Source organism: Rhinoderma darwinii, chromosome 9 (assembly GCF_050947455.1).
Source record: "Rhinoderma darwinii isolate aRhiDar2 chromosome 9, aRhiDar2.hap1, whole genome shotgun sequence".
Taxonomy (NCBI): domain Eukaryota; kingdom Metazoa; phylum Chordata; class Amphibia; order Anura; family Rhinodermatidae; genus Rhinoderma; species Rhinoderma darwinii.
The window spans coordinates 49,120,681-49,143,797 of record NC_134695.1 but is presented as its reverse complement, the minus strand read 5'-3'; the positions used below and the strand labels follow the sequence as shown (position 1 = coordinate 49,143,797).

The 23,117-nt window shown below is 43.6% G+C and overlaps 1 protein-coding gene across 1 annotated transcript in view; it reads right to left on the bottom strand.

Annotated features, from left to right (window-relative positions):
• Positions 1 to 1,948: 1,948 nt before the first annotated feature.
• The window catches only part of TH (tyrosine hydroxylase), a 42,956-nt gene continuing 21,787 nt past the window's right edge, over positions 1,949 to 23,117 (bottom strand). The window contains exons 8-13 of the mRNA XM_075837617.1: positions 21,600 to 21,735; positions 20,721 to 20,790; positions 14,989 to 15,045; positions 12,817 to 12,912; positions 5,558 to 5,691; positions 1,949 to 3,191 (exon numbers count right to left, since the gene is read on the bottom strand). Of these exons, the coding sequence (XP_075693732.1) occupies positions 3,032 to 3,191; positions 5,558 to 5,691; positions 12,817 to 12,912; positions 14,989 to 15,045; positions 20,721 to 20,790; positions 21,600 to 21,735 (653 nt within the window). The 3' untranslated portion in view covers positions 1,949 to 3,031. The remainder of the gene's footprint in view (positions 3,192 to 5,557; positions 5,692 to 12,816; positions 12,913 to 14,988; positions 15,046 to 20,720; positions 20,791 to 21,599; positions 21,736 to 23,117) is intronic.

The window sequence follows — 23,117 nt, the reverse complement described above, 5'->3', positions numbered from 1 at the left end:
GATCTGCAGCGAGATGATGGTGATAGGATTTTTTTTGTGAAACCGCATCTCCCAGCATATCCTTATCATTGTTCAGGCCATGCTGGGAGCTGTAGTTATACGCCGTACAAACCTATACGCAGTGGCGTAACTACCGCTATAGCAGCCGTAGCGACTTCTACAGGGCCTGCAGCATGAGGGGGCCCGTGCCACCCGCCGGCACGGCCCCCTCCCATGGCCGCAGGCTCCGCTAGCAGCCGCTATGGCTGCTACAGCGCGACGCCACTGAAGGGGTTGTTCCTACATAAGACATGTATCCCCTAATCACAGGATAGGGGATACATTTGTGATCGCTGGCAGCGATGAGGAGAACGGGGGACCGAAAGTCCCCCCTAAGTTCTCCATGACAAACCTCGGACTTCCGGGGTCTGTGTCGGCAGCTCCGTAGAAATGAATGGAGCGCCGGTCGCGCTTGTGCGCATGCGTGACTAGCGCTCCTTTCATTTTTATTGAACTGCGCAGACGCCGGAAGTCCGAGGTTAGTCATGGAGAACTTCGGGGGACTTTCGGTCCCCCATTCTCCTTATCGCTGCCAGCGATCACACATGTATCCCCTATCCTGTGGATAGGGGATGCATGTCTTTTGTAGGACAAACTATAGGCCGTTTTTTTTTGGGGGGGGGGCTATATGGCGTTATCTACAGAGGGGTTCTGTATGGCATTATCTACAGGGGGGGCTGTATGGCATTCTCTACAGGGGGGACTGTATGGCATTCTCTACAGGGGGGGCTGTATGGCGTTATCTGCAGGGGGCTGTGTATGGTGCTATCTATAGGGGGGCGCTGTGTGGTGGAATCTATAGGGAGGCACTATCTATAAAGGGGGGGGGGTTGCGTGATACCCAGCAGAGGGGGGGCCCTAGTCAAAAGTTTGCTATGGGGCCCAGTCTTTCCTAGTTACGCCCCTGCCTGTATCCTATAAGCTTCGGCTACCTCCTACCCTCGAAATCCCCAACTCATTTCATGTCTTTCTCCTAAAGCCTGTGGTCCTGAAACAATTCAGCAAATCCCCTGGTTATACAGTTGCTCCCTGCGGTTCTTCTGACATCTTTGAAGTAAAAGAGATCCTGGATTACAAGAGGGTAGGAGGGTGGACCTTCTACCTGGTCGACTGGAAAGGGGTCCAGAGGAGAGATCATGGGAGCCTGAAGAGAATCTGGATGCTACAGCTCTCAAGAGATTCCTTTCACGCTCTGGACCTAAAAAGAGGGGGCATAAGAGAGGGGTACTGTAATGGCCAAGTGACATCTGTGCCAAGTGTCTGCTACTCCTCGTGTCTGCTATGCCACATGTCTGCTATGCCGAGTGTCTGCCAGATCATCTATCCAGGTACTCTTGTCCTAGAAACTGTTACTGACTATACCTTGGCCAGCTGCTACCAAACTACGGCGGAACGGCCTAGTGGGTCCCATAGCCGTGACCCCATGGCCGTGACATTCATCAGTCTTTTCATTATACTTTTCCTTACTTTTGCATCCGAACTGAGCCAAAAATTGCACCAAAATCTGCATCAAAACTGTGTGTGGGAACCAGAGTGTCAGCTGCCAGTTATCATCTCCAGTCTCCTTCATTAACGTTCATATAACAGGGGCTGTCCATTCTTATATAAATAAAACTTAGTCACTGTATAATAAACAACTTTCTAATATACTTTGTGTTTCCATTGCTCAATATTTACAAAACAAAAATGTTTAGCTTGAATGACAGCAAGCAGAGGTCTTGATCATTATCACAGGGTGTAAATTGGATTTTGTCAAATTCTATTCACTGCAGTTTTTTTATTTTTTTTCCTATTTATTTCCATTTCATTATTTATTTTCTGAGTGAAAACCGGCAGTGAATAAACGCAACCTAGCTGCAGCATGTAAATACAGTGTAATACAGTATCAATCATCAAAGCAAATAGAGAGTTTTCCAATACGTCAATAACTTTTATTGGGTTCATAAGTTTAAAATGCAAACATGTTAAGGCCAAGATCACACATGCAGTTTTGATGCAGTTTTTTTTGCTACGTTTTTAGAGCACATGAGTGGACAAAAAAGAAATGAGATGTATCAGTCTTTTCTTTATACTTTTCCTTCCTTTTGGATCCACTTCTGGTTTTGGCTCAAAAAAACAGAGCAAAAATCTGCATCAAAACTGTGTGTGTGATCCTGGCCAAAAGTTTACATATCGTTAAAAAAAAATATCACAGTCATGTATAACATATTGTAGGTGTGTATTACAAATAATGTAAGTGACCTGCATATTTTGGGTCTGTGTCCTGCCCTCTGCTGGTGCCTGTAAGGGTATATTCACACAGTGCCGCGTGTTTCTACATATACGCAGTGGATGGCGGCAGTTTTACGGGACACCCACGTGCACAAAAATGTAAAAACTAAAATTGGCGGTGTCCTTACGGAATTAATGAACAAAGAGAGATAACTTGGCGCAGAGAGACAGATCAACTTTGTATCCTATAATAGATGGGAAGGGGACAAACAAAGACCAGGCCATCCTGTCCTAGGTGTGTGCAGCACCAGAACAAGGATATGTGTACATTTCCCCTGATGTGCTTAATCTTTTATATACATATTACCAAACAACTCTAGGTCACATGGTCTATATTTTCATTAATTACCGATTAGTTGTATATTTCTGTTTATTGCATCTTTAAAAACAATTTAGAAACACAATAAATATATAAGAACAAAAATTGAGGAGCAAAAGTAAGCAGAACCTCCCTCATGCACAAAAGCATTTCCAGACCATCGTAGAATATGAATCGTAGATATAATCCATTACATATCCAGTAGTAACATTTATATTTTGCGGTGCTATGTCTCAATGTATTAAAAAAATGCAGATATATTCAGGTTTGTACGTAATGGCGAACAGGACGATCCCGTACATAAAGTCACCTGACCAGAGCAATGATACTGAGATGGAGACTGGAGAGCATGCGGTGCACTCAGGAAGCGTACGTAGGGTAGGTGATGTTGGCTGTTGTGGGTTATGAGAGAATGTTGAGTGCAGTAGTCAGGGTCTGCAGTTCATCTCTGAGCTCTTCTAGGGAGTTTTGAATTCGGCTAGGTGAGTCCAGAACGTCAATGCTTACAGTGTAGGGGTCGTAACGCACAGCAAAAGGCCTCTTTATACGAGATGCATAATTCCTGTCAGAGGGGAAATTGATTATGGGTACTGAATATACATGTAAACAAATATGATCTAGGAGAAATATAGAGAGGACAAACACACAGAAAAGAAATACATAGGGCAATTATTTATCTCTTACTGACTGGACACTGGCTTTTTAAACAACTTATGCTAATCTAATAGTTTACCTGATATATATCAACTTTGTAATTTATTTACAGTTAAAAAAATAAATTATTGTATCCATGCAAATTTTGTGTAAAGTTATTGACACTAGGTGTCTTCCTTCATGTAATCTGCTCTCCAACCCCTGTTGTAAAGCAAAATCCATCTCTAGTTACAGACCAGAGGAGACGGACTATGGAAAGCGGGAGGGGGGGTCTCTTCACAGCCTGCCCATAGAAGTCTATGGGGAGTGGAGGGTGTAGCAAGAGGAGGGAGCAGAGTGAGAGATGCAGACATGCTGCCTTTAGAAGTCTATGGAGAGTGGAGGAGGGAGCAGAAGCAAAAAAAAAAAAAAAAGGCAGATACTGCAATAAAGGTCCATAGAGAAGGAAGGGGGAGCAGGAGGAGGGAGCAGATAGTAGACTGCAGCCCATAGAAATCCATGAAGAGGGAGCAGGAGGATTAAACAGTGAGAAACAGATACGCTGCCCATAGAAGTCTATGGAGGGGTAAGGGGAGAGCACAAGGAGGGAGCAGAGTGAGAAAAACATGGATGCTGCTGCCCATAGAAGTATATGAAGAGGGAGCAGGGGAGCAGGGAGAGACAGCCACAGACATGCTGCCAGTAGAAGTCTATGGAGAGTAGAGGGGGAGCAAGAGGAGGACCAGGGAGAGAAAGAAACATACGTGATGCCCATAGAAGTCTATGGAAAGGGGAGAGCAGGAAGATGAAGCAGAGAGAGACACAGATGCTGCCACACATAGAAGTCTATGGAGAGGGACGAGGGGGATCAGGAGGAGGGAGCAGTGTAAGAGAGAAGGCACACTTATCTCACCCCAGTGCTGGATTCTCAACTACACCAATATTGAGCATGCAGAGGGGAAAAGTGCTAAAACATGCCAATTTTTTTTATAACATTTATGAACTGCTCCGATTACTATTCCTTTATTACTTTCATGATATTTCAATCAGACAAGTCATAAAGACAAATTATGTGACGCAAAATTAGTCGAAGAGCAGGATGAACATACACCATCCCTCTTCAAAGAGATGAATAGGACCATCAGAAACAGGCAAGTGAGCACATTTGGTTGTTTCAAACACTTCCTTTCATCTTGTGAAGAGGGTCGGTGCATGTTCATCCTGCTCTCCAACCAAATTTTGGCCCTATCCTTTCTCTGCTGATGACCTTCGTTTGACCCACTAAGTTTGAACCGCCACCTTATTTAATTCTATGACTTGTCTGACAACCCCTTTAATTAATTTTTGTTTTCTGCATGGTTTCCCTCAATAAAATTTAACCAAAGATTAATATAAGCTGGCTAGATTTTTTACTATCTTGGGACAGGATTCAGGTCTGTTATACTCCGTGCATTAGACATGGAAGAGGTCATTCTTCAGTGACAAAGACCAACAAAAATAAACGACTGTTACAGCTAAGCAGACATTAAGCAAATTTCCACCTTTGATCACTATTTTGCAGTTTACATATAGAAAAATTCCACAAAAAAATTAGTACCTTTGTAACTACATTGCATTATTTTTTAATGAATTCTGAGTTTCAGCCTATATTATAGCACAGAGCTGCATTCACAACTCTGCTGGCTTTGAAATCTCCCAGTATTCCTTGTTTGCTCAAAGTCTGCATAAATGGTTGCTAACTTTCCTTCCTTTTTACCCTTTCCTGCACTGCCGGTCTCCATATTCCCCACTGGTCCTTTTTTACAATGTGGCATCATGAAAGGTCCACAATGACGAATATTTAAACCATAGGACAGCCACATTAAAATCCATAGCATACAAAGCCGTCCAAAGCCATTTCATACTTTATCAGCCAACACATGACACTTGGATGACTAAATAATTTGATTATTTTCTTCATATTGTCCAGAACAGTTAACCATGTCATTTAGACTGACGTTATATCCCAGGGAGGCAATTGGCTGCCACAGTCACATGAACTGCCACTTTTTTCCATGGGCTGCATTTAGTATTGCAGCTCAGCCTCCTTCAAGTTAATTGAGCCATGCTGCAATACCAGGCACATCCCATGGACAAGAGTGGAGCTGTTTGTGGACAAAAAAGCAGATCCTATTTACAAAATCCTAGACAATTCCGAACTAGTTCAAGTGTTGGAAAACCCAGGGCACAGGGATGACGTCTAAGTATTTGATTACTAATAGATAGATGTATTTTTCTAATCCTAGTTTCTCTTACCTTAGTTTTTCCTTAGCATCAGTGAAACTTTCCGACACAAAATAAACAGATTGGTAATTCTGGTCCTGATACGGCTGAATGGCTGCATCATCTGGGTCAAAGGATCGAGTCTCTGGCTCATCAGACAAAGAGTGCTTAAAAAAAAGTATGAAGCATAAAAGACCAATAGCTTTACTGAAGTAAGTGAAACATGAAGAGTCAAAAATCTTCTGAAGGTTGTTTTTTCCACCTTTAAAAATCATTGGCTATATAATCAGCAAATGTAAAATCTAGGATCTTTGTATTATATCATTATTCTTTTTTGTTTTGCAGAGCTGCTGACGGATCTTTTTTGTCTTTATTTTTAAAGGCGGGCAAAATGATTTATTGGCGGGTGCTTCGATCCTTTTAAACTAGGTTGAACTCTGAATCGCTACTGCTTTCGGCCAGTGTTATGTCTCAAGCTGGGGAAGAAGTGTCCAGAAACAGATTTTGGGAACTTAGTTGAAGCTCTTTCTAAAGATCTGTTTAGATTATGCTCCTATTTGTGTTTTACCATATCTGGCAGAAGAAATTGCAATTGTTAGTAAACTGCACTGTACAGGTTGTCACCTCTGTTCCTTTCTATTTCTGTTGTAAAGAAAATAAAATAAAAAATAAAATATTTCTTTATTTTATTTTCTTTACAATTTTCATCAAGGCAACTCCTTTAGGTGTTTGCGTTTGGGGATCGGCAGCAGCTTGCACCTCTTTGCATTTACCTGCCAGTATTTACAATTTGGAAAAAGAAGCACTTATTTTGTTTCCCTGGAAAAACAAACCTCTTCTGGCGCCGTGTCCTTTTTTCTTTATCTATCATTATTTTCTATTTCTGTAGAAGGAAGGACAACACAAGGCCAGAGAGGTTTAAATTGAGGAGATAGCTGACTCACATTCATGGGTGGGATCCGGACAGTTTTTCCAGGTTCTCCCGAGCCGGTTGTTAAAATTACAGCCAATTTGCGGAACCGGGGAGAAGCGAGATCCAGAACCGGTCCCCCTGCAGTCAATTGTATCCACGTCCATAGGACGCGGATGCAATTAAGAAGTCTTCCTAGCGCTGCGTCGAATACTGCGTCGTTCCACTGGAGCAGGCCTGGTCAGAGGAGACCAGGCCGACATCGTTGATGGGTAACATTAGACCAGGAACTGGTAAGTATGTAACGTTTATTTATTTCAGTTGGCAGTGTTAGTGGCACTAAGTATAGGTGGCGCTATGTGGGGCATTATCTACAGGGGGCATTATCTACAGGGGATTCTATATGATGCATTATCTACAGGGGGCTCTATGTGGTGCAATATCTACAGGGGGCTCTATGTGGGGCACTATCTACAGGGGGCTCTATGTGGAGCACTATCTACAGGGGGCTCTATGTGGAGCACTATCTACAGGCAGCTCTATAAGGGGTACTATCTACAAGGCATTGTGAATGGCACTATGTACATGGGGCACTATATACAGGGGGCTCTATGAGAGGCACTATCTACAAGGGGCATTGTGAATAGCAGTTTCTACAGGGGTCATTGTTTGTGGCACTAACTACAGGGGACATTGTGAGTGGCACTTTTTATAGGGAGCTCTATATGGAGCACTATCTACAGGGGCATTGTGAATGGCACGATCTACAGGGGGGCTCTGTTTGGGGCACTATCTAAAGGGGGCATTGTGAGTTTCACTTTCTAAAAGGTCGCAGGGAGTGGTGATGTCTACAGGGGGCATTATGTGTGACACTATCTACAGGCAGCACTGTAAGTGGCACTTTCTACAGTGGGCATTGTGTGTGGCACTATTTACAGGGGGCATTGTGAGAGGCACTATCTACAGGGAGCATTGAAAGTGGCACTATCTACAGATGGCATTGTGAGTGGCACTACCTACAGGTGGCACTATGTGTGTGCTGCTTTACTTTACAGTGTTTGACACCGTTGTATTCAGGGGCACAATGTATGGTAAGATTATATTTATGGGGAAAGTGAGTGTAAGGTGCTGTTATATTTAGGGGCATAGTGTGTGGCACCATGGGAACTTTATCTTAGTTTATAGGGGCGGAAATGTTGAAAAAGTGAGTAGCATGGCAAACTCTGCAGAAATGGGACATGGCCGGATGTAGTCATCATGGAGATCTGGACCGGATAGAGAAAATAAGAGAAAAAGAATGACTAGAATCTGATAAGATTTCACCTGTGAGTCACTGAATGTAAATGTTTATTCTCCCTATTGAGCAATACTACAGTCACTGTATGATCTGCAGCAAAATGATGGGTAGTAGCATTGTTTTCTATCAAACAGCAACTTACCAGTGTTCAGGCCATACTGGGAGCTGTAGTTTTACGCCGTATGTTTATGGCAGGAGTTTGCAAATGATCTCTGTGCAGAGCTGCATTTGTGCTGGTATTACATATATTGCGCTTAGTTCTGGTGCTGTATTTATGTTATGAATAATACCAAATTGCCAAAAGACAAATGAAAGCCCTTTTCCCAGATGACCCAATTGTATATAGGTACGTTAACAAAACATAAGTTTATTCGGTATATTGGTATAGTGTCTTCACGTTATGAGCTTGGGTCTGGTGCTATATGTATGCACTGAGCTTGGTTCTGGTACTGTATATACAGACTGAACTTGGTTTCAGTACGATATATGTACTTCGCTTGGTTCTGGTAATATATATATATATATATATATATATATATATACACTAAGCTTGGTTCTGGTGCTGTATTTATGTACGGAGCTTTGCACTGGTGCTAAAATTATATACTGAACTTGGTTCTGGTGCTTGATTTATGTACTGAAATTGGTACTGGTACTGTATGTATATACTTAACTTTGTTCTGGGGCTGTATATATGCACTAAGCTTTATTTTGGTGCTGTATTGATGTACTAAGCTTGGTACTGGTTCTATATTTATGTACTAAGCTTGGTTCTGGTGCTGTATTTATGTACTGGTCTTTGTTCTAGTGCTGTATTTATGTACTTAGCTTGGTTCTAGTGCTGTATTTATGTACTGAGCTTGGTTATTGTACTGTATATATGTACTGTGCTGTGTTCTGGTGCTGTATTTATGTATTGAGCTTGGTTCTGGTTCTGTATTTATGTACGGGGCATTGTTCTGGTGCTGTATTTATGTACTGGGCTTTGTTCTGGTGCTGTATTTATGTACTGGACTTGATTTTGGGGCTGTATTTATGTATTGAGCTTGGTTCTGGTGTTTTTATCTACTTGGCTCTGTTCTGGCGCAGTACATATGTATTGAGCTTTGTTCTGGTGCTGTATATATGCACTGAGCTTGGTTCTGGCACCGTATCTGTGCATTAGTTGGGATATTTGTTGAGGTATCCTGCGCACGCTGCACTATTCTCCACCCTTCTCACAGTGCACAGCCTAACTGAATGGGCAGAGCACGCTAAGGATATAAAATCTTCACATATAGGTCTATACATAGTGGGTGAGTTTAATATAATAAATGTGGGTAGGTATGTATGCTTATGTACATATACATAGTGTAGCATTCAAGTAAAAATTCTGGACAGGGAAAGTCTTGGAAAGCTTGGAAAGTCTCTAGGATATTACTGATACATAGAAAAATTATTTCTTTAGAGTCCACTTTAGTATACGGTGTATTTAGAATATTGTAATTTTTTTATTTGATTATTGGAATAATTTTCCATGGCGTGACATACCACGACCCCCTCCCCCTGCACACATATCTTTGACTACAAAACAGAAAACCTGAATATGAATCCCAGCCCTACCCACATTGAATGTCTGGATAGTATCTTATCTGTGCACCAGACATCTGTTCTATTTAAGTGCCTCCTTAGGCTATGTTCACACGGATTATATTTGGATGGGTATTACCCCCGTACAATTTATATATAATATATGTCGGAGTAACTCACACTAGGTGTACACCACCGATTGTCAATATATGATTGAAGGAACAGGGGGAGTAGGAAAAGTAGTGTGTTTCATAGATGTAAAAAATAAAAAATACTTTATTATTAAATTGTTATTAAAAACAATGTTGGATGTAATTTACGTTGCGCCAAAGTCCCCTAGATTGGCACAATATGACAAATTATGTCTAAATTAAATTGCTCCAATTCTATAGTAGTATATTGATATAGACGACTGACCTCTCAGTGTTGGTGAGAAAACAGTCAATTGCAAGCAAAAAATTATTATTAACGTTCCTCCAACGGGCTGTAGATAAAGCCCAGCGATGGGGAAACCCCTACATCAATCTTGCTGCAATGGGTTCCATGTACATGCATATAACTGCATAGATTGCATGCACAAATATCCTGTGTGAGCAGACACGACACAGCAGAGTCGAAACCGCAGCGTGCCAGCAACTACACAGGAGTAGGAAAGGAACAAGCCACAACAAGTGACAGCACTGTTGAATTGCCTAGATAGTGACCTGTGAATGATGTATCAGCAAATACTCTGCCCTGTCAGGCAGTCAATGACTTGCGAATCACAGCTTGTGTGTTATCATGTATGTGTATCTCAGCATAGCAGAGTTGAAACTGCTATGCTGTGACAGCTCTGCAAGGGGGAGTAACAGATCGGCCGTGCTCCCGGACGGGCGGCCACACAGGCAGTGTGCCTGAATAACGAGCTCCAGTGCCTTGCAGGGGTGAGTACTCTGCCTGTCAGGCAGTTAGTATACTGAAGCACAGTTTCTTTATTATTTATTATGTAAGTTGAGCTGCCAGGTCATTCACACACACGTGGTGAGGGCTGGGGGAAGGAGAGCCGCTATCAGCTGTCTGTGTACGGACTTTACTCACACACAGCTCGGCTCCGTTCCCCTGTGCAGAGCAAACTAAGTCAGCTGCCCAGCGTGCAGCCTCGGCAGGCCATTGTCCCTAACTAAAGCAGATATTCTGCAGGGTAGATGGTGAATAGAACTGCTAGTAGGCAGTACGGAGCAATATTAAGCATCCAACATTGACAGTGGTATTAAAAGAACACCCGACGCGCGTTTCGCCGGTACTTCCGGCTTCTTCCAGGGGTGGTGACCGCCGGAATCAGAGGCCAGATATGCAAAAAAAATTCCTGATTGACAGGAATGGTGACCAATCCAAACAGTTTAGGAGTGGAGACAAAGTAACAGTGCAACATGATACTTCCGTTTAGTTCCAGGATTGTATCCATGCTAGAATAACATTGCCCAAGCTCACTCCTAAACTGTTTGGATTGGTCACCATTCCTGTCAATCAGGAATTTTTTTTGCATATCTGGCCTCTGATTCCGGCGGTCACCACCCCTGGAAGAAGCCGGAAGTACCGGCGAAACGCGCGTCGGGTGTTCTTTTAATACCACTGTCAATGTTGGATGCTTAATATTGCTCCGTACTGCCTACTAGCAGTTCTATTCACCATCTACCCTGCAGAATATCTGCTTTAGTTAGGGACAATGGCCTGCCGAGGCTGCACGCTGGGCAGCTGACTTAGTTTGCTCTGCACAGGGGAACGGAGCCGAGCTGTGTGTGAGTAAAGTCCGTACACAGACAGCTGATAGCGGCTCTCCTTCCCCCAGCCCTCACCACGTGTGTGTGAATGACCTGGCAGCTCAACTTACATAATAAATAATAAAGAAACTGTGCTTCAGTATACTAACTGCCTGACAGGCAGAGTACTCACCCCTGCAAGGCACTGGAGCTCGTTATTCAGGCACACTGCCTGTGTGGCCGCCCGTCCGGGAGCACGGCCGATCTGTTACTCCCCCTTGCAGAGCTGTCACAGCATAGCAGTTTCAACTCTGCTATGCTGAGATACACATACATGATAACACACAAGCTGTGATTCGCAAGTCATTGACTGCCTGACAGGGCAGAGTATTTGCTGATACATCATTCACAGGTCACTATCTAGGCAATTCAACAGTGCTGTCACTTGTTGTGGCTTGTTCCTTTCCTACTCCTGTGTAGTTGCTGGCACGCTGCGGTTTCGACTCTGCTGTGTCGTGTCTGCTCACACAGGATATTTGTGCATGCAATCTATGCAGTTATATGCATGTACATGGAACCCATTGCAGCAAGATTGATGTAGGGGTTTCCCCATCGCTGGGCTTTATCTACAGCCCGTTGGAGGAACGTTAATAATAATTTTTTGCTTGCAATTGACTGTTTTCTCACCAACACTGAGAGGTCAGTCGTCTATATCAATATACTACTATAGAATTGGAGCAATTTAATTTAGACATAATTTGTCATATTGTGCCAATCTAGGGGACTTTGGCGCAACGTAAATTACATCCAACATTGTTTTTAATAACAATTTAATAATAAAGTATTTTTTATTTTTTACATCTATGAAACACACTACTTTTCCTACTCCCCCTGTTCCTTCAATCATATGTTCACACGGAGTATTTTGCAGGCAGAATTTCTGCCTCTAAATTCAGTTTGGAAGTTTGAGGCAGATTTTCCTCTCCCTGCACGCCGATTTTCGCGGCGTTTTTCGCCCACGGCCATTGGGCGCTGCGGGCATAAAACGCAGCGAAATACGCTTTCTCTGCCTCCCATTGAAGTCAATGGGAGGTCAGAGGCGGAAACGCCCGAAAATAGGGCACTTAGCTTCTTTCTCCCGCGAGCCGGTTTTACTGCTCGCGGGAGAAAACCGCTCCCATTGAAATCGACGGGAGGCATTTTCGGGCCGTTTTTGACGAGCTTTTTGGCGCGGTTTCCGCGTCAAAAGACTCGTCAAAAAACTCTGTGTGAACTTAGCCTTAATGGGGATATTTTTGGACAAGTGGTTGACTACCCAAAAAAATGGAAGGAGCAAAGTTAACCAATATTACAAATATGAAATCAAAATAAGCAGAAAAGCCTACAATATTCTATATATAAAAAGTTTTCATTTACATGGCAAGACAATTCGACACATTTTTGTCAGAAAATAACGGTCCCAATATACTTATTTGATACATTGCATGTCACTCTTTGGCACAAAACCTTTTCTATACAACATGGCTGCAGCAGATCCAGTGGTGACCTGAACATATGGTCAAAAGACGACTGGAAATGTCGAGGATATTTTTACATCAAACATTGCGGATCTGGAATCCTATAGCAACACTTGTGAATTTGCAGATACCTTCAAAATATGTTAACAACAGAAATCATACTCGTTTTTTTACTCCCGGTTGTTGGCCTTATGCTCAGGATTTATGAATGATATAGTTTTTTTCCATTAATGTCTGAAATTCAGCAGAATTTTACATACCAGCAATTCACCGTATGATGATAGTAAACCGGCACCATAGGCTTTCACTTCTCCATCCTGCTTGCAAAGACCAAATTCCACAGTAAACCAATAGAGCTGCAACAACATACAGGTGACAAATAAGTGTTAAAAGTGCATATGTATGAAGTTGTGTGGTATTAATGAACACTTTCTAAAGAAGAACCATACAAGAACTTTGAAAATGTTTGATTAGTGAAAATGTTACTTATGTTTCCCCTTATCACTACACATTCAACCTCTCAGGGTCTCTGCTTACTAGGATTTTCTTTACGACAATCTGCGTCCTTCATCCATACAGATATAAGAGAGAGAGAGAGACCATTGCTTATCCATCTTATTAAATCAACCAAAGTAGCAATACTGATTGTTTGGCAGTAAAAGTCTTCCCAAACTTCTTTAGGGTCCATTCACACAAACGTGAATCTCGTCCGTGTGCTGTGCATGGAAATCACGCACAGCACACGAACCCATTGATTTCAATGGGGCCGTTCACTCATGCAGGCATTTTTGTACAGCTAGAGTCTGCTGCGTGAAACTAACTGCATGTCCTATATTGGTGTGTTTTCACGCATAGTACGCACCCATTGAAGCCAATGGGTGCATGAAAACAATGCACCGCACACGCATGCACATCCGTGTGTGGTGCGTGATTTGCGCAACCAAAAAAGTTTGCGCATGAAAAAAAAAGTGCTTTGCGAGTGAGTGAAAAATGCATGCCACTCGCAAAGCACACATGCGTAACGCAACGCACACTAACAGATTTTCATGCATTTTTTAGATCTGTCACGCTCGTGTGAATGTAGCCTATTTTATTTTTTTTATTAAGGTTAATGACAAGACATGCTTTTCATATTGTTCTCTAAAGTAGCATCAGTATTATGAAACTCCATCCGAGACAATTAAGAATCAATGGAAAAAGATAAAAAAAAGTACATGGCAGCTAAAGGGTCTTTTACACCGACCGACAATCGTCCGGTGCAACGAGCACCGATCAACGAGACATCATTGATGGGCGCTCGTTTGCTTCTGTCACATGGAGCTATGGATGGGGACGAGCGGTCGTTACTCTGATCGCTCGTCCCCATACATTATTATCATGTCGGCAGCGTGTCTCCCTGTTCACACAGATGTGCTGCTGACAACAATAATATTTTACTTTTTTAAAACGATATGATCAGCAGATGATCGAGCGTTTTCTCGTTCATCTGCTGATCGCAGCCCTGTTTACACACGGCAATTATCGGCAACGAGCGTTCTATGAACGCTTGTCTGCCCGATACTCGCCCAGTGTAAAACCCCCTTAACGTTCTTGTATTGTTCCTGGGTCTTTCCTGTTTATCAAAGTTTTATACTCAGATGGTATCTTATCCATCTCTTTTGTATGAGAAAAGGTAAGAGGATCCGTTTACAGAAAAGTAAATTTTAACATATTAGAAAGTTAATATGTTTAATATCTAGTACTACAAACTACCTCCGAAGTACCACCAACCATACGCACCATAGATGGACCATGTTTGTCCGCCTTCAGAATGAAAGTGTAATCTATACCTTATATAGTACCTCAGCTATTGAGATAGAGAGAATGATAAATTGCAGGGCAGTTATACAATAATGTCTTTGCTGAATATTTTGTTGGTTCTTTGCCCAGTATAGTCATCGTAAATGCTGCATGAACTGACGTAAACATAATGCCAACAAACGAGGTAATTGATACCGGCCATATTGCCACCATGAGAACACCATAGTGGAGGCATAGCCAATCCGGCCACAACAAAGATATTTCATTTAGTTTGACAACTCAAGTTTGGGGCCAAATTAGCAACTATCCTATGACTTAAACTTCGACCTCTTTGTTTCAGGTTTATATAAAGAAGACATAGATTAAGGATACCATCTCTGCTTAGGAACCTTTATTAGTCTTTAGTCCTTTAGCAATCATAATAAAATACTATTGAATTGGTTCAATGCAAGATATTAATGTATGGACTATATACAGTATACACACCCATTTACCTGCAGTGGCGTCTTAAATATTTGGCTAACGTAAGATTGTATTTTTCCACTTCTGGGTTGCATAGTAGCTGGTTTATGCCATGCCAATTGCTATACCTTTATTACAGATCATACATAAAATCCTTTCATGGTTCTTACCGTTGCCAGTTTCTCTATTTCTTCATCTGTTGCACCCAATGATGCCAGGCCAATATCCTACATAAAACATATATACACTCAGCATTACCATTTACTAAATTATTATTCTTTATTTATGCCATCATGTCATACGGGAGTGCACTCAACACAGTCCCAAGATGGGCATAGAATCGGGATTCCCTATGTCAAGTATGTCTACCTTTGCAATATCTCATCTTACACTCCAGGACTATTTTCATAGGAAGCCAATTGGCCTAAATATTATTTTTTGGAGTCTGAAATGAAACCTGAGGACCCAAGGAAACCCAAGCAAACATGCAAATTGTATGCAGATGTTGTCATGGTCAGGTTTGAACCCATGGCCACAGTGCTAAGGGTTTAAAGGTGATAAGTGATGATGTTGATAAGTATTGTTTGTGAGAAAACCACTTTATAGTGTACCTCTACATTTAGTGAAAAACTATTATAGTGCAGGTTTGTGAACTATAATCTTTTTTCTAAATCACTTGTACTAGTGATTTTGCTTTTAACAGCAGCACGGACTGTGTAAAGTCTGTGCTGTTGGCTGCTAATAATTCTGCAGATAGAGACAGAGCGTCTTGCTCATCTCCGTGGCGCCCTATGCAGAACGGCCATTAGCGCTATAGGATTCTATAGAAGAGGCTGGACGCAGCCTGCAGGGCTTAAGGGGAAGCCTCCATGACCGCCCTGGTAGGGAAAGGGTTATAGGTGAGGGAGAGGTGGAGGGAGAGTTGGAGGGAGTTGGAGGAGGGACAAGGAGGAGTCAGGGGGCCGTTGCTGAGCTTCCCGCTGTTTTCGGCATTGAGCCGGAAGCAGCGGGAGGAGTAACACAGGGAAAGACAAGCTCCCCGTTGCCCGCGCTACTCACCATGTCGGAGGCAGTATTATTAGAGCGGCTGCGTGCCGCTGCTGTGCACCACAGTCCTGGATGACTGGAAGAGACCGTGGCTGCAATAACGAGGATCCCGGACGCCGTTTCGCCACGTCAGGCCCGGCGTTCGGGGTCTGTTGCAGGGGACAGGCTCCCCTCCCCCGGCCCCCTTCCTAGCATTACTATGGCGGCGGGGGGGGAGTCGGCAACAACCGCTCCTGCTCGGAGCAGGCAGAGAGCGTTGCCGCGGGTGACGGCGACTCAGGCCGGGTCGACCCGTCCCTCCCGGCGGTCCCGACCTCCAGAGCGCCTCAGTCCTGAGGCAGTCCCGCGGACACGGCGTCGCAGAGGGAGCCCGATCACGGACGCTGCAGGCCAGGCAGCTGGGAGGACCGCCCCTTCCCAGGCCCTGCGTCCTGGCAGGAATCCCAAGCCGCGACGGGGTCCGGCGGTAAGCAGGGAGTCGCAGGCCGGGCTCCCTGTCACCCCTCCCCCATCGGATGGAAGATTTGGAGGACAAGGTACGGCCGCCCCGCCTGGTGATGTTCCGGCCAGGGGGCAGGCTTCTTCAGGATCATCAAGACGGACGCCTAGATCTGCAGCGACGTCGAGGCAACAGGTCCGGTCGGAAGTCAGGGTTCCAGCGGTCGGGCGGCAGGTTGCCGGCCCATCGGTCAGCGCTTCATCATCTCCGTTCCGAAGATGTCGGTGGGATGGCCAGTCGTCTGCGAGAGAAGAGCTGGAGGAAGGTGAACTGGACGCGTATCGTCGAGGTCAGGATGGTCCGGCTGACGGGAACACAGCGCCTGTGCAGCCCGGTGAGTGTATAACTCCATCATTGTCATATCCAGCGATTTTTATGTCGGGTGTCGGCGGGGGGCTGCTAGCGTCGCATCGGTGGCCGGTAGTGGCGCGGGCGGGCGCGATAGCGCGGGTCTGGCAGACTTAGTGTGTTGCTTGAGAGAGCTGGTCGGGCGCCTAGATAGGGCGGCGGCGCCGGTAGTCACGGAAGTGTCCCCGGCGGTAGTTTGGGAAGGCCCCAGGGACGTGGGATTGTTACAGGCGCGGCCCGTGACGGCGGTTAGAGAGGCGGTCGCGGTGTCGGTACAGACCGAGCCACAAAAAGATGGCGATCGGGTGCGTATTGATGATCGTGCTCGTGGGGAGGTGTATGTTTGTTTCGAAGGTCCGTTGGGGGCGCATTTAAAGCAGGAGGTGCGTGAGCGGATCTGGAAGGACGAATATGTTGAGATTTTTTCTCTCTTGCCGCTCGCTAAATTTAATTTGGATAAGAGCAAGCGGGACGAGAGTAAAAAGGACGAGGAGGAACGGCGGCGGTATAGGCTTATCCCGCAGACGTTCGTTAATTGGTCGCAGGCGTTCGCCATATTAGCCAGTGTGATAGGGGAAAAGGCGCCGGAAAATTGTTCGGCGTTGTTTTGTTATTTTGATGCCATTGGGGAGGCTCATAGGGCGTATGGGGGTCAGGCGTGGCTGCGATACGATGAGCAATTCCGTCAGCGGAAAGCGGTTCGGCCGGCGATTCGGTGGGACCAGAAGGATATTGCTCTCTGGTTACGGGTTACGGCTCCGGTTAGGCAGTCCTTTCCCGGGAGCGCCGGCCAAGGAGGCCAGTCTAGTCAGGTTGGACAAGGCGGCGGGGGAAAGGCGGGTTTTTGCTGGCAATTTAATGAAGGCCAGTGTAAGTTCGGGGCCACGTGCAAGTTCAAGCACGTGTGTTCCGAGTGTAATGGTGCATCACACGGGGCGGCAAAATGTCTGCGAAAAAAGAGGTCAGGGAACCAGTCCTCCGCGGCTGGTCAAGGGGGTGTCACCGGTGAGGGTGGAAAAGATGGCCCCTTATCTAAATGAGTATCCGGATAGGGCGGCGGCTAAGTTGCTTTACGAGGGGTTTTGTGTTGGTTTTGTTATTCCTCCGCCTCCTTATGAGGTTCCGGTGACGCGGAGGAATTTAAAATCGGCTTACTTGCATGCCAAGGTTGTGTCGGAAATATTGTTAAAAGAAGTTTCGTTGGGTCGCATGTCGGGGCCTTTTGTTGATTCGCCAGTAAAAGATTTAGTTGTGTCCCCGTTGGGTATTGTTCCTAAGCGCGAGCCCGGAAAATTTCGTTTGATTCAACACTTATCATATCCCAAGGGTTCGTCGGTAAATGACGGGATTGATCACGAGTTGTCCTCCGTAGTCTATACCTGAACCAGAACAAGAAACAAGTCACGACCAGGTGTTTGAAAAAATACAAATAATCTTTATTAAAGTCAATTAGACACATGGAGACAACGTATAACACTTAGACATAATAAAATGCCATGGACCCTTGAACACAAACGGAATCCGAACGTAAAAGCAGAGTGGCCCCCCAGATGTAAAAATGGTCTGACACAACCTATAAATGGCTAAAGTGCATAAGTACATATTAATGAGCAGGTACTAGGCATGGTACGTTTTGCACAGATGAACACATAAATAAGTATAGAGAATATATATAAGGTACAATCTAAGTAAAAACGACATGTAAAGTAGTATACCTGCACGTGCGTATAAGAAGATAAATAGGAGATCAGGACCAGGAGGGGGACCTCTGCTTAACCCAACGCGCGTTTCGCTGGTGCTTCGTCGTGTTTGTGGGTTTCTTATCCCAAGTTGGTGATAGTGTGGTCGGACATAGTCCCAAGGAAACATTGGCGGAAACATTGGCTAGGTCAGTGGAGAGAGTCAATAAGGCTCGCATTAAAGTTAATCGGGCGGTGTCCCGTTTTGTAGCAAAAAACGGGGGCATTTGCGTGCGGCACAGGGATTTGGAGTCAGGAGTGGGGAACTTCTGGAGGAGTGATGGGGTTCATCTGACCGAGGTTGGCATTGATCTTTGGAGCTTGGCGATAGCAGAAGGAATAGAAAGGGCGGTGGTGGTGTGGCGGAACTCACAGGCTTAAGGTGGTCAAGGCCTGTTTCGCTGTGGCGGGGGGAGTCCTTGAGGCCAGTCAGTACAAAATGGTGGAGGGGTCGCATCGGGGGTATGCGTCCCCCAAAAAAGGTACATGGTTGAAGACTTCATCGGCTGTTATCCCTTTGAAGTGGTCTTCTGGTGGAAGGTATATCACTTGAAGGCTTCATCGGGTGTTATCCCTTTGAAGTGGACTTCTAGTGGTCGGTATATGACTTGAGGGCTTCATCGGGCGTTATCCCTTTGAAGTGGACTTCTAGTGGTTGGAGCCATCTGCAGAGGTGAACGGTGCTTCCGAGCTGGTTTACGGCTGGAGGTAATTGGTGGTTTGCAGATGGCTAACTCGGTGTGTTCTTAAAAAAGGAATATCTGAAAGGGCTTCAAGGACTTCCTCTGCTCGGGTTAATGTTAACGTTAAAATTGTTATTTACGATTCTGACCCATGTTGGGTCATGTGAATTATTAGAAGGAATTCTCTGGTGGATTCCTAACTAGTTATCCGAATGTTTCGGATTTAAATTGTTTTTATAAAACTGTGAAATTAATAAACGGCTGCTGTGGCCATTTCACATCCAACCTCGGTGTCACGTGTCTTTCCTAAAGGTGGGGGTGGAGGGATAGGATGGGTAAGGGAAGGTTCATTAACACACGACTCTACTTAGGCAGGTCAAGTTCTGGCGGCCGTTCTGGATATGGGAGTAATTGAGATGAGCATGATTGATATATGAGACATTCACATTCGAAGCCTGACGGACCTTTGACAACCACTGATAACCAGAATGATAGCGCTCAAACCCCTCATACCCCTCAGAGATTTAGAATGTCGAGTGTAGAATTGTGTAGAATTGCGCCATACCTAACGCCAGTTTTGGAAAGTGGCGAGAAAAGTAAAAAGTGGCACCTTTTAGGCTTCGTTCACATCTGCATCAGGGTTCCATTCATGCAGTCAACTGAGCGATTAATTCCGTCAAAAAAACGGAAATCGAACAGAGACAAACGAAAACCATTAGCAACGGAAGCATTTCCATTGAAATCAATGGTAATGCTAACGGAAAGCTAGTTTCCCTTCACGTCGGAAAGTTCTGACGGAACCCACGAACGGACCCCGACGCAGATGTGAATGAAGCCTTAGCGCAACTATAGTGTGTGCCAAAATTTGAGTCTTTTTTTTTATTCCAGAAAACTGTTGTGTCAGATTTCCAGTAAGAGAAATATTTGAGCAGTGCCAAAGGGGTTATTTTCGCATCGAGATAGACGTATGTGGGCTTGTTTTTTGTAGGAAGAGTTGTATTTTTTAATGCCACCCTATAATGTAATAAAAAAAGCTGTTAAAAAACATTTGTGGGGTAGATTTTTTTTTAAAAAACAGCAATATTGCCATTATTTTTTGGGTTTTTCAGGAACAATGACATGGTAACTTTATTCTGCAGGTCATTACCATTATAGCAAAACTAAATTTAGGTTTTACTACTTTTACAAAATAAAAACACACCCAGAACTTTTTTTATTTTCCTGTTGATGAAGCTGTGTGGGACGAGCAGTAGTCTTTATTGGCCCTTTTTGGGGTACATATTTTTGATCACTTTTTCAATGTGACCAATAAACAGCAACTTTTTTTGAAAATTGTATTAAATCTATTTATTTTTTTATTTTTATATCCTTACTTGGAGCCTTGCTATCGCTTGATCGCTTGTACAATGCATTGCAATACTTCTGTACTGCAGTGTATTTTCTGTCTTTTAACGTTCTCATATTAAGCCCTGCCTCAGTTCTTCCCAGATATGTCTCCAATATGTCAGAAGAGGCTGGATTTCCCCTTTAAATACATCCCCTGGATCCATCTGGGTGTCAAGTTTAACAAGACACTCTAAACTTACCTGTGAAAACTGAGCAAATGTTTTATCAGCCAACATAGGAACATGTCCGAGGAGCTCGTGACAACAGTCCCTGAGGAGCAACACAAGACAGGAAATTATCTCGGATATCATATTGTGGCCATGCTTCTACAAATACATGGACAATAGACTTGAACCCCTCTCACCCGCTGACTCATGAGCCCATTTTATCTAGTAACTCGATTAATAAAACCTTAGTTAAACTGGCCTCGAGGCTCGTGTGAACCAACCGAACGAATTATCAGATCTCCATTGATTGTGTTGCTATAAAAATAATCGTTATCGGTGGCACGATCAATAATGTAAATGCTGCTCATAGCGATATTTGCCGTCGCTAGGCAGCAATGACGCTCCTCGCCCGGCAGCGAGAATCGTACTAAATGACCATGAGATCCTTGTTGCACAAATTTTCAACCCCCTGATCATTCACCTTTTATAACTTGTTCCACGTAAAGGGGATTTTAGACCTAGTAGATCTGAAACATTTTTCGATGTAGTGACAAAATGGATCGAAACCAAATATTTGATCATGCTGATTATTCTGTATTTCCCAATTACTTGAAGAGGGGGGGGGGGCACCATTTGCCTTGTCTGCCTAGGGCACCAAAATTCCTTGTACCGGCCCTGACCAGCGCTCATACCCTCACAGATCTCACTCATATGGCTTATCTGGTCTTTCCTCGACCTGGACACACAGGTAACATGGGTCACTTCCAGAATGCATCTGGTGGTGTAGTGTGGTTGAAGCAATGGCCATGTACACTCAATTTATGGTAAACCCTACTATTGCTGAGTGTTGCCAACACAACTGGCAGTAATGGTAGACTATATACATGGTACAAGATATGTTTTATTACTTACGGTTCTGGTGAGTGCATGGGGGATGATGCATGTCGAATATACTGGGTGCATTGGAAAACACGAAAAGCCAAACTAGAGAGAAAGTCCCGAGCAGACAGAAGGCCGGCCACAGGGCGTAACTGGAAGCCAGTCCTTTCTGTGATAAAAAGACATGTAAGTTACAGGTTAGGTCTGGTAACAGTTGCGACGGGTCATTTATTATGGCACATTATATGCAAAATATATTTGGAAGAAAAAAAAGAGAATAAAATAATGTGATGTCATCAAAGGATGGAAACATTCTAGACCTTCACTGCCAACTCAATATAATGTGCAAAATAATAGGAAGGTAGAACTTTAAAAACAGACGGACATAACAAAGAGAACAAAAATTAGCTAATATACTTATTTGGCATATAATACCTGGAATGTGGAAAAATAAATAAAAACTAGGATCTGATAATGACAAAACATCTACAACGTGCAACAGCTTAGAGGTGTCCGTAGCTGGTACGTCACAAGTGATGACGAAGTGTGAAAGTGACCACCACGCATTATACAAATATAACAGACTATATTGGTTTGACTATGTTTTTTTTTATAGCAGACCCACATTAATCATACTATTTTTTTACTAATTGCTGTTTGCACTATTGCCAACAGGTGGTGCCAGATTCCAATAAAAACGTATTTAGGAAACCTTGTAAATAGGAATGCAAAAATACAAAAATAATATTTATTATAATAGTATGTAAGTCTATATTTTATCTACTCATCTATCTATCTATCTATCTATCTATCTATCTATCTATCTATCTATCTATCTATCTCATATCTATCTATCTATCTATCTATCTATCTATCTATCTATCTATCTATCTATCTATCTATCTATCTATCTATCTATCTATCTATCTATCTATCTCATATCTATCTATCTATCTATCTATCTATCTATCTATCTATCTATCTATCTATCTATCTATCTATCTATCTATCTAATATCTATCTATCTATCTATCTATCTATCTATCTATCTATCTATCTATCTATCTATCTGTCTGTCTGTCTGTCTGTCTGTCTGTCTGTCTGTCTGTCTGTCTGTCTATCTATCTTGTGTTATGAAATACAGGAAATGAAGAATATCTAGCATATCATAGTATTACACATCACCTATTGAAATTTTAATTACACTGACAAGCCAGGTCTCTGAGAAGGAGAGTTTTGAACTAACTCTTTGCTCTGGTTAACACATGAAGGTCTCAAACAGGATTCACTTATTTCAGTCAGCAGTCTAAGGACCAATTCATACACTGGTTTTGATGCAGGAACCGCCAAAAAACGCCCCAAATGTCCACCTATTGATGCGAGGCAGAGGTGTTTTTTTTTCAGGGCCACTTTTGACCGCTTGCAGAAAAAAAGTGTCATGTCCTTTCTTGGAGCGGTTTCCACCTCTGAACCTCCATTGAAATCAAGGGGAGGCAGAAAATAAAACACGCTTCTCATTTGAAGTGTTTAATGAACATGTTTTTTTTTACA